This window comes from Carex rostrata, chromosome 2 (genome assembly GCF_964058835.1).
Source record: "Carex rostrata chromosome 2, lpCarRost1.2, whole genome shotgun sequence".
Classification (NCBI taxonomy): Eukaryota; Viridiplantae; Streptophyta; class Magnoliopsida; order Poales; family Cyperaceae; genus Carex; species Carex rostrata.
In genome coordinates, this window is record NC_135919.1 from 15195268 (window position 1) to 15207817 (window position 12550).

A 12550-nucleotide genomic window follows, 5' to 3' on the forward strand; every position below is an offset into this window, starting at 1 on the left:
TATTTGAGGTGATGTGATCTAATCCTTGTTTAGATTCAGAATTATGGATGCGCCTCCTCACGTGGCAGAGCGCCTTGTGTCGCCACCACATCATTTCGCCGAGTTTGATCTCTCTCTCTCTCTCCTTCTTGCATGAGATTGATCTAGATCCGTTGGATCTAGATTTTGGCCTCTCCTTACCTCCTCGATTCGAGTTGAGATTTGGATTATCAAGAAGTGTATGAGATTGTGTTGATGCGCTATGCGAACACTATTCAAAGCAATTTGAAGTAGTGTGCTAGCATTCTAATTCGCAAGGGAAGAGGACTATAGAACTAGCATTCGACCTCCTCTTTTCTCGACTAAACTCTGGTGTGCGAAGTTTGAGGTTTCTTATTTTGAAAACTAGCGAGGCGACCAATCAAGGGTAACTATGGAGCTGGCAACCTATCTCCCTTTATTTAATGGAGATGTATGTATTATAACATTTTGCTTGATCGTGCATGGTAGCACCATCCATAAACTGTGTGGGATTGATTGCATGTTCTATCGTAAGATCGTCTCTAGATGTTAGAAAATTTTAAAAAATGTACCTGCTAACCTAGAGAATACCGTAACAGACACTACAAGAGTGCCGCAAAGACCTTCAATTGGAGTGTTGTATTGTGGTTGCAACCACCCTCTTCTCTTGCTATCTGGAGTCACTACTAGTTCGTTGCAAAGACCGTCAATTGGAGAGATGTATTAGGTTTACAACTACCATCTTCTCTTGACATCTGGAGACACTACTAGTGTGCTGCAGAGGCCTTCAATTAAAGTGTTGTATTAGAGTTGCAACCACCCTCTTCTCTTGCCATAACACTCCTAATATGCTCTAAAGACCTTCAGTTGGAGTGTTGTATGGGGTTGCAACCACCCTCTTTTCTTGTCATTTGGGAACACTATTAGAATCCTGCAAAGACTTTCAATTGGGTTGTCTTTCACCTTCTATTAGTTATCTTTCATATTATTCTAGTTGTTTTTCTTGTTCAACTAGTTGACTTTCATCTCATACTTGTTGTTTTTCATATTTTGCTAGTTGTCTTTCATCTTCTTCTAGCTGTGTTTCATCTTCTTTGAGTTGTATTTCATATTATTCCAGTTGTATTTTATCTTCTTCTAGTCTTTAAAGTTCAACTTGTTGACTTTCATCTACTACAAATTGTATTTCATCTTCTTTTAGTTGTTTTTGACCTTATACCGATTGTCTTTCATATTCTACTGATTGTCTTTTATCTTTTTCTAGTTATATTTTATTTTCTGCTAGTTTTTGTGAGACCTCCAAATATTTATGATGCACAGATTTTGTGATTACTTGAGTACAGTTACTGTTATTAGTTTCCTGTATTAAAAAAATAAAGGCTCCACACCACACCGATCCTGTTCTTTAGAATTTTTATAATGGAAGTACATTAAGTCGCATGTTTTTAAATGGTCTATTTGAGTCAAGTTTCCTTCAACGTTTCAACCGTTTTCTTTAATGTAGGGATCTTATAGGAAAGGAGTGAATTGTCAAGGAAAAAGATGATGAATACACAAGGAATAGCTTATCACAATTTTTGAAAAAAAAAAAAAAAACTATCACAAGCACCATTAAGCATAGATTATATCCCTCATTAAAATAAAGAAAAAGTTATCAACAGTTACGACAAGAACATGAAATGAAATCACCGATCTGGCAACAATTGGGGATCAATTACTACACAATGGTGCGGCGGAACCGCTTCCAAAACTGACATGTGAGATCCATCATTCTCCAAGACAGTGGGCCCCATCCCAGATCCTTCAACCCTCACTGGACAGAGCAAGCCCTGCAACCTCAAAAGATAACTCTGGCTCTGGGCAGCTGGTCCCACTGACCTGATGTACCTGTTGACGACATCAGATGTCACCACAGTACTGGTGGTGGTGGTTAGGTCACTGATGAGGAGGCCCCGTGCTGGGGGTTCAGGGGGCTCTGCACGAAGGCCATTGAGTGCACTGAGATCGAGGTTAGGGAAAACAGAGCATCGACATCTGGGGCACTTCACATTTAATCTCAGCCATTGATCAATGCAGTCCACGTGGAAGTTATGTGCACATGGAAGGCCACGCACCTACATTATAATTCATACGAAACAACAACAACATAAATGGATATACACTTATTTTAATTTGAAAAGTACACCAATTATTTACTTGTTCCAAAATAATTAATGTTTAAGATGTACAAAAATAAGACCTCATTGCCCACATGAAATTCTTCAAGGCAGATGGGGCACTCGCTGCAGTCTGTGGGGACAGCTTTCAACCTGAATTTTGGTAGCTCCTGAATCAGTGCTGCTACTGCTTCTCTCTAAAGAAATGTAAATGACATACTTTTAGATAAATAAAAAATAATTATAATAATTTTTCATACATAACCAATGTCGTATCTGGTATGATACAGATGTGTCTACAAGAGAAGTCTGAAAATGCTAAGATCCAGTACACTCAAAAGTTAAAACTATATATTTTATTAGTTATGAATAAAAATTCACGACTAATTTCTTCTATTAAATCTCAATATGTTTTGTTTTGTTTACAAGAGTATACACAAGTAGTTAGGACCATCTAAATTTGTATTTTTTCCAGAAAATATGTAAATAAGAAACTAAAGGATAATGATTTCTTTATGAGAAACAAATTACAGAGAATGAAAAATATATGTCAGTTAACACAAGTTTTGAGGTTTCCATACAAATTATTCATGTGACGAACTGCTCAAATAATTAGAAATGCCTCTGATATGAATTGTTTAAATGCATAGGTATCCGTATTGGATATGTATCCACTACGGAATACAGTTGCATGCATGGAGTATTGGGTAACATAGATCATAAGCATCAAGAACAATGACAGCTTCTATATAGTAAAATGTTGGGAAACAGGGAAAGCTGAAAGGAGGCTGGGGAAAGAGCCGTTAGGAGTGATCCTAGAGCACATCTGACTTAAGCAGACCCCCATTGGTCCACTCCTTTTCCACAATAGCTCATGGGAAGAAACAGGGCTGTTGGAAACCCCAGCCTAGCCCTCACTTCCCTCTCTAACTCTTCCATCCTCTTCTCTCCCTCTCCAACCAGATTCAGGTTACCACCAAGCAAAATTTGTGGGTCAAAAGATGAGGCAGGTCACTTGGGGTTTTTGATATTAATGCAGTGTTGCGGTAGGTCACAAGCTACTGCAGGTTAGCCAAAGATTCTTCTCGTGGCCGGTCACAGGGTGCTCAGTATCAGATAGCCTGAATAGGTTTTATGCCCATATGATGCGGCAGGTCAAAGAGAGTAACTGACCGGAGAAGTGGCCACAAATTATGAGTTTGCTGGATGAAGAGATCATTTTGGGTCATGCATATCAAGAATGACTAGTGGATGTTCAGTCACGGTTCTACCGGGCCAACTACGTGTACAATGCGGCGGTTTTTAATGATTTAGGGATTTTCTATACTCTGTTTGTACTTGTGTTGTTTTCTTGCATTATTTTCTCCAATTCTCCTTGTAAACTCTTTTTATTTATTTGATAAAAGGCATTTTGCCTACTAATTCAAAAAATAAAATAAAATAATAAGCACAAATACATAACCTGAGTAGGGGTCAAATAAAGGCCTGGATGGTATGCAGTTTCTTGACCAAAGCCTCTCATCTCCTGACCAGCTTCCTCAAATGCCCAATCAGGTACCCTTATCATATCTACCAATACCTAGTAAAAATAGAAAACCATGTAAATACAAGTAATATATAGTACAAAAAGACATAATGTAGTTCTAATAAGAAAAAAAATAAGAAATCCAACCCCATATTCAGAGATTGGAATTCCTTGCTGTGCCCTCTGTAAGTGTACATGCCTCCTGTTTAACCACTGTATAAAAATTTAAACAAACAAAATTAACATAAATAAAATTAAATTAAATAAATACACAAACCATATACCAAAGGGAGAAAACAGGCTGGTCAGATAGTCTCAGGTTAGACCAAGTCTAGTCTCAGGGTATTCTGGTTGGGTTATTTTGGGTTCGGGCTGTTTTATGTCTTGGATTATTTTTGCAGCTTGAAGCTGTTTTAGGCCTTAAAATTTTACAAGTTTTGGATCTGATGCATTCAGGTTTCGGTTCAGCTGGCTTGTTAGCACTGGTAGTGTTCAATTATTGTCAAGAAAAATAATTTTAAAGTGGCAGTTGAGTTTTTCTGGGTCAGAATTAGGTTACAAGTCTGGTTGAGAGCCAGACCAGGGTGCTGGGCTGGACTGGTTGTTCCAGAGCACCTCAGAGTGCAGAGTGCAGGTCAATGAGGTTGATATTAATTCAGGTCAGGTTTGGTCATTTGACTTAATTAAAAAAAGAAAAAGGAGTCTGGTTCTAGGCAGGGTTTTCAGGTCAAGCCATATTTTTTCAACCCTAAACCAAAACAGAAGCATGTAAAAAAATAAAAATAACCTACTCGCCAAATAGTTTGAATTATCAAAGGGGAAAAGGGCATATGATACCTTTCCACCAGCCATGCATGCAATGCAAACAAGACCACAATAGCTGAAGAGCAACCATATGAGAAACCCCCATTTCTGTCCTTCCTCTGGTAACTAAAACAACAGATAAAATAAACAAGAAAGTACATTACCACTATTATACTACAATTTCTCAATCCTTCTCCAAGATGAACATATGAAAGTAGGGGTTATTAGGTCTCTTTTTAATGCATGAGTAAAAAGGGCAATTTCTCATGCTTGCACAAGGAGCCACGGGAAGCATACATAATATGCCTTTTTTTCAGGTTTTCAATAGACCACAGGAATGGATGTAATTTGGGGAAAAAAACAGATACTTACACAACTCCGTGCACTGGTAAACCAAAGTGTACCAATTATGGTCCAGGCCCACAGAAAGGGATACAGAAGAAGCACCAGAACTGAAAGTACCACAATCCTGCCACAGAATCGGGCGTACCGCTGTTGCCACCCCAGATCCCTAATTGAATGTCACTATTACGAGATAATCCTAATTCAAATATCATGAACGGAGAATGTGATAGTCAAGAATAGATAATTACAGGCCCATTCCTGAAGCAAGTCCATTATCCAAAAACATAAGCAGCCTAAATATAAACACAGTTGTGTAGTCAACCTAGAAATCAAAAACAAAAAATTTCAGAAAGAAAGAGACTAAATTACAAATGTTTCTTAAACGTATCCAAAATGAAAAATATAAGCTAGCGTGCGCTTGCCATTGGAAGTCCAAAGTTACAAGTTGAACTGTAATGGCCTAATTGGAATTAGGATAGATTTAAACAAGGAACTAATGTAACTAAATCTCATTAAAAGAGCCAGATAACTTACCACAATCCATATATGAAGAGGATGCATGCATAAGTGGTACCTTTTCCAATTTATAGACACAATTATACTAGAGTAATATAGTTAAGGAGTACAATCAATCTTGAAATATAGCGACCATTTTGCAAAAAATAAAAATTAAAAAATTCTGATTTGAAATTTCATGTCACCATAATAAAGTTTTCAATAAACCTTGTCTAGCAAATGATGCCAAAACAAATCACTTTTCTACATTATTTACCTGTTATACAGCACATACCAATATTTTAACATGAGGAAATCGAGTAAAAACGGGTAAAAATTTATGGAAATTACACAAACATATATCACAAGCTCAGTTTTAGCATAAATGTTTAACAATTGAGCTGAAAAAACTTAAGAAATATTTCTTGAGTAGGCTTAATTAAGTCCTGGAAAGAATATGGTTTGGTACAAAATGACAATAATATATAGAAACGGACATAAATAAGCAATTGAGAAGGATACACACTAGTGGCAAGCATCGAAAGAAAGAATCCATCATACCTAAAATTATGCAATTTACAACAGATTAAACTACATTAGAAAAACAGCAAACGATGATGTACAGTGTAAAACTGAAGTCGACAATTACCACTTAAAATCGACTCCTCGTATTGCCATGATTATAAACGCTTGCTACATCCAGAGACGGAGCGCGGGGGTGGCCTCCCCTTTTGTAATATTTGCGAACTACCTTATTTTACCTTCTACTATAGCAAGTTCCATTGTTGCGTTGCTACCATATTTGGAAATTCTATCAGCAGCCCACGATCCCCAAAATTGTCCGATTCCCAAAATGACTGGCCGGAGGGCGATAAACCGCTGGAATTGGAAGAGACTCGCCTTATGCCGAGTTAGTTCGTTCTAGTTTATTTGTGACTGACTGTGATTCTTGAGGTATCTTTTATCGATTCTTCAGAGGTTGAGGGCTTGAAGCCAAGTCGGATCTGGTGGATTGAAAATCGGAAGAGAGAGATTCGGAGATAGCGTGAAGCAGTGAAGTGTGTTTCGTTAAAGAGAGAGAGTACTTTTTTTATTGGGTCGGGTCGCGTATTTAGAGTTTTTGGGCCTGCTATTTTTTTTTTTGTATTTAATTAGATTAGGGTTAATTATGGTTTTTTAATTTCTTCCTCGACGGTATAAAATTTCTCGTTTACCTCTCAACTATTACAATGCTTTTCTCATTTGCCCATCTGGTTAAAATCATAATTTCAAATATATTCTGAAATATTTATTCCATAAACAAAAGTAAAGAGAGAGAATCAGGTGAAGGTTGATAAACTAACAAGGAAACGTTGAAAGTGCATGACGAAAAAGAGACTTGGATAAATCAAGTGAACTAGCATCACCGATTTTATTAATAACGATTAAATATGGAATTAAATCAATAACAAAAAAATATATATAAATGGAGTTTGAAAAATAATATGGACAATGTTTGTTATTTCGTCTCAAATCTTTTTTTTTTACATAATCAACAACAACAACAAAAAAAAAAAAGAGCTGATAATAGTACCACACTGTACCCGCAGGGAAACATCAAAAATTAAATGTGGAAAGATAATTTTATGTGAGGGTCACAAAAAACTTCACAATTCGAATTTTTTTTCCTAAAGTATTAATACTTATGCACGGAAGTATTTATAGCTATGAGGTGAACAATTATTTATTGCGTGGGTATTGTAGCACGAAGATAACAGTACCCGCATTGTACCTGAGAGGAGGACCACCAAAAATTAACTTGTGTAAAGTTAGAGTTTTTTCAATAAGAAAAAACAGCTAAACACCACTACAAAAATGCATTTTTACCATAAATCATTTTCTTTTCTCTTTTCTATTTTTCTCTAAAATTCAACACTATGTTTATTTTCTATATTCATGCATTTGCAATGTTTAAACGTATGTATTCATAAATTCTTATTCATCTAATATGTTAGTTTTTATTTAAGTTTGTAAATTGAAAATTTCTGAATAAATGACCCAAAAAGGGGGAGAACATTCTTTTTGTGTGTCTTTGTAATTACACGGTATATGTGAACGTATGTGTTTATATGTTAAAAGGTATATATAGAGTTGTTAAATTGAAATTGAAAATATTATTGAATAAATTTAAATAGACAAAAGAAACGTATCCTCTGCATTTACCTCATCTTTTGTTAAAACGTATGTTAAAACGTATGTGTTTTTATGTGTTTCCAAATAAGCCGCTTCAACCCGAACTGACAACACGCTACGACTGAACGAGTCCGGATCCTCTGCATTTACCTCATCTTTTGAGTTTGTATCGGGACCGTCCGATCAGAATTCGGATTGATATGGGTTGTTGGCACAACGGCACGTCCTGTTTCGGAAAGCCAGGTCGTGTGTGTGAGAGATCTTATATAAATTATTTAGTTTAAGAAAAATTATGTCTCTGTTATAAAATATATTTATGTGGATGTTCATTCTATAACTTTCAATATTAATTTTCATTTTATTGCCCACTACCTCCACTACCTCCACTATCTCCACTACCATGGACATTCATTTTCTCCTTTATTATTGTAACATCTTTTTCTAGCCTATAAATAGAGGTTTTGTAAGTAGAGAATGGACACACATATATGATATACAATAGTGGAGAATAAAATTCTATTATTGCTCTCTCTATCTCTCTTGTTATTTACTTTACTTCTGTTGCAACTTTATCTTAATTTTACAACACGTTATCAGCACGAATTGCTCGGAAGAAGTTGCAAAGTAATCATGTAAGTAATTTGTGTGATTAATTATTATATCTTTCATTAATTTAAATTTCATTTAAATTTTTTATTATATTTGTTTTAGTTTATAAGAATCATTCGTTGAAGTGAATGATGAAATAATAACCTAAAGTTATTATCGAAACTAAAAGTTTATCAAGAACCTGAAGTTCGTATTACTTGAATAGAATAATAACCTGAAGTTATTATTAGAATTATTTACAACCTGAAGTTCTATTATAAATTTTAGTATAAAATTAATATAATAACCAGCAGTTATTATATGCCACTGGATGTTCTATGGTAGCCAATCTGGATGAATAATAACCTGAAGTTATTCTCAATTAAAAACTTGAAGTTTTATTAGAAATTTTCATATAAAATCAATATAATAACCAGAAGTTATTATAGGTCATTGGATGAAAATATAACCCGAAGTTATTTCAAATTAAATTTTACAATTGCGCAGCCAAGCAATTTAATAACCATAAGTTATTAAATAAAATATTTTATTATAACATGAAGTTATATAATATTAATCTGAAGTTATATAATATTAACCTGAAGTTATTAACACATTTAAATTTATTTATTTATTTATTCATGCAATTTACGTATTCTTTTATTTATATTTATTTATCTCCCTTTTCATAACCTGAAGTTATGATATTGATAACCTGAAGTTATGACATTGATAACCTAAAGTTATGACATTTATAATTCAAAATTATGGCATTCATAACCCAAAGTTATGACATTCATAATCCGAAGTTATGGCATTAATAACCTGAAGTTAATGCATATCTTTTTTGTATTACATATGACAAATCTCACAAAGTTTGAATTTATCTCCTTTATCATTTATCATAACTTGAAGTTATGGTAGTAATAACTTAATGTTGAAAATACATATTAATGAGAAAGAAAAATGTTCTGAAGATGTTTGTTTCAGATGTGGGATGATAAATCATTGATCACGTACCTGTCGTACGCCAAAACATTTTGTAGAGCTATATCAAGTCACAATCAAGAAATAAGGGGAAAATGTGAAAACTAACTTTACTGAATATGACCCCAAAATGAATGCCATATGGATACACATCTTGATGTATCAGATTTCTTCCATAATGTCAATGAAGAAATATATATTATTACTTAGGGATAAAATATAGTATAAAAATTTATATTTATGTTTAATAAAAGTTTAGTTTACTTTTTAATTTTTTTTTATGAAAATAAGTTTAATGAATAAAAGTAATTTATTTTTGCATTTTAAAGGAAAATGACTGACACAATGATAAGTAATGAAGATCCATGTCTGGTAGACAGTGGAACAACTAATACTATATTGAAAAGTAAGAAATACTTTTCACAATTGCATCTTGGTGAGAATACTATTCACACTATATCTGGCACAAGTAATTTAATAGAAGGCTCCGGAAGAGCTTGTATTTTGTTACCTGTTCACACGCAAGCGTATACACAAAGTTTCAGGTACAGCTAGTTGTACCCTTTTAAACCGTGATTTAGCTTTCGAATTAGGTTGCAAGTGCACAACCCTTATCTAATAGTATAATCAGGTATCGATTCACAGGGACGGTACAGTTCAACTTTGGACTCTTTTCTTATCTCAGTTAGGTACTAGAAGTGAGAAAAAATTGATTTGGTTTGTTTAGGTCTCCTAAATTCAATAACAGTAAATGATAACAATTAAAGGTTTGGTTTTACTCAATTACAAAAGGAAGTTTCTAGGGTTTCAGACTTGATCTTCAACTCTGCCTCTCTAGATCTTCATGCGACTCGCATACCCCTGCATGCGACTCACATGAGAAGTGATGCGACTCGCATGATCTTCGAGTGAATGCAGCATGCGGTTCATTTCTGAATTATTCGTTTGTGTAAGGATCTGTTGACCGTACCTAGTATTCCTAAATCTCAACTCTTGTTTATTGACTTAATGAACCTAGTAAGGAATTGCAACTTCTCCTTCTTAGATCTCCAACCTCAAACTCTCGTTTACTGGTGTTCAACCTAAGTTACTTGTCTGGTTTGCTAAAGGTATTCACTATCTCTCAATAGATGGAAATTTTACCTCTCAGTTACTATTGATCTCACCTCTCGGATCTAAGATCCTCCTCAAATACTTGATCTAATTGCAAGAAACATCAAGGCCAAGGTACTAGAAGATATGCTATAGACAATCAACAGTAGACATCAAGATTCATTCAAACAATTTCAATCAAGTAATGAAAAATAACACTCAGACAAATAAACACAATCAAGAATTCAAATTCAAACCTTATGCATACAAAATAGAGTTTCAAATCTCATCAAAACCCTAAAAACTAAAAAGACTACTCACACATGATCAAGAAAAGATGTAAATCTGATAAAGAGAAGAGAATTCATCATAAAACCGAAGGAGATGATCTTTCTTGAATCTTCCCATATTCCTTCTCAGCTCCTCTTTCTTGAGCGACACTTCAAAGCGCCAAAAATATTTTTAATCTCCAAATCTGCTCCCCTGGTTAGTGGTAGAGAGGGGTCTTTTATAGCCTTCCAAAACGACCCTTCTCATTTGGGCAGTGGGCCTTTACTGGGCTTTCATTGGGCCTCCGCCTTTTGTTCTGGAAAACTCTGATGCGAGTCACGTCAGCAGTGATGCAACCCGCGTCGGAGTCTGTCTGAGGCGCCTCGCATTGGTGATGATGCGACCTCTTCAAAGCGGCTCGCATTGGTGGATGATGCGACCTGTCTGATTCGCGTCTGTAGTATCATCAGGTTGATGTGACTCGCATCAAAATCTCAGAATGTCAGCAACTTCCCTGATTCGTCAGTTTTTCTGCAAAACAAGAATGAAAGTGCAGCAATACCACATTCTATATGTATTCAATGTAATAAAAGCTATTTGATGGTTTAAAATGCAGATTTTGGTACGGAAATTAGTCAAAACAATAGGTCAAATAAGATGATATCATTACCTGAAGGAACAAAATTAATAATAGATGATGCATTATATTCAAGTAGATCCAGAAGAAATCTACTAAGCTTTAAAGATATTCGAAAGAATGGTTATCATATTGAAACTATGAATGAGAAAAATTGCGAGTATCTTCATATCACATCTATTAAGAATGACCAGAAGATCATAATTGAAAAGATGCAAGCAATGTCATCTGGATTATATAATACTTATATAAGTAAAATAGAATCAAATATGGTTGATAACCCGAAGTTAGCCGTTACTAACCAGAAGTTAGTTGTTACTAACCAGAAGTTAGTTGATCCAAAATTATTTACATTATGGCATGACAGATTGGGTTATCCAGGAAATATAATGATGAGGAGAATAATTGAAAGTGCAAATGAGCATCCCCTAAAGGACCTAAAGATCCTATTATCAAAAGATATGACATGCGAAGCATGCTCTCTTGGAAAACTAATTATTAGGCCATCTCCAAATAAAGTTGGACCTGAAGCTCCTTCATTTTTAGAAAGAATTAAATGAGATATATATGGACCTATTACACCTCCATGTGGACCGTTTAGATATTTTATGGTGTTAATTGATGCATCAACATGCTGGTCACATGTGAGTTTGTTAGCAACAAGAAATGTTGCATTTGCTAGACTATTAGCACAAATTATCCAATTGAGAGCTAATTTTCTGGATTATCAAATCAGAAGAATCCGGCTTGATAATGCAGGTGAGTTCACTTCTCAAACTTTTAATGATTATTGCATGTCTATTGGAATTACGGTAGAACATCCAATGGCCCATGTTCATACACAAAACGGTCTGGCAGAATCGTTGATATTACAATTAATTGCTAGACCATTACTCATGAGGTCTAGTTTATCGTCTTCCGCATGGGGACATGCCATATTACATGCCGCTACACTAATTAGATTAAGACCAACTGCTTATCATAAATATTTCCCATTACAATTGGTCTCCGGAAGAGAACCAAATTTGTCCCATCTAAAGGTATTTGGTTGTGCAGTATATGTTCCAATTTCTCCTCCACAACGCACAAAAATGGGACCTCAAATAAGGTTGGGAATTTATATTGGTTTTAACTCTTCTTCTATTATTAGATATTTAGAACCATTAACAGGAGATGTTTTTACAGCAAGATTTGCTGATTGTCATTTTAATGAATCAATATTCCCAAATTTAGGGAAAGAAAAACAAAAACTGGATAAACAAGTAACTTGGAATTCATCGTTATCTTATCTTGACCCCCGAAGTGGTCAATGTGAACTCGAAGTTCAAAAGATCATAAATATGCAAAGAATTGCAAATGAATTGCCTGATGCATTCACAGATACAAATAGAGTTACTAAATCACATATTCCAGCTATAAACGCACCTGCTCGAATTGACATTACAAAAATATCTAATGAATCTAATGTGCGTAGAAAAC

At 34.8% G+C, this 12550-nt stretch overlaps 1 protein-coding gene across 1 annotated transcript; it reads right to left on the reverse strand.

The window, feature by feature from the left end:
• Positions 1–1584: 1584 nt before the first annotated feature.
• On the reverse strand, positions 1585–6404 carry SIS3 (SUGAR-INSENSITIVE 3). The gene is made up of 10 exons (XM_078293340.1): positions 5975–6404; positions 5848–5886; positions 5365–5431; positions 5079–5152; positions 4858–4996; positions 4519–4611; positions 3829–3894; positions 3619–3735; positions 2240–2353; positions 1585–2114 (listed from the first exon to the last, which is right to left on the reverse strand). The coding sequence occupies exons 1-10, from the start codon at positions 6001–6003 to the stop codon at positions 1686–1688; spliced, it is 1167 nt and encodes a 388-aa protein (XP_078149466.1). The 5' UTR covers positions 6004–6404; the 3' UTR covers positions 1585–1685.
• Positions 6405–12550: the final 6146 nt, after the last annotated feature.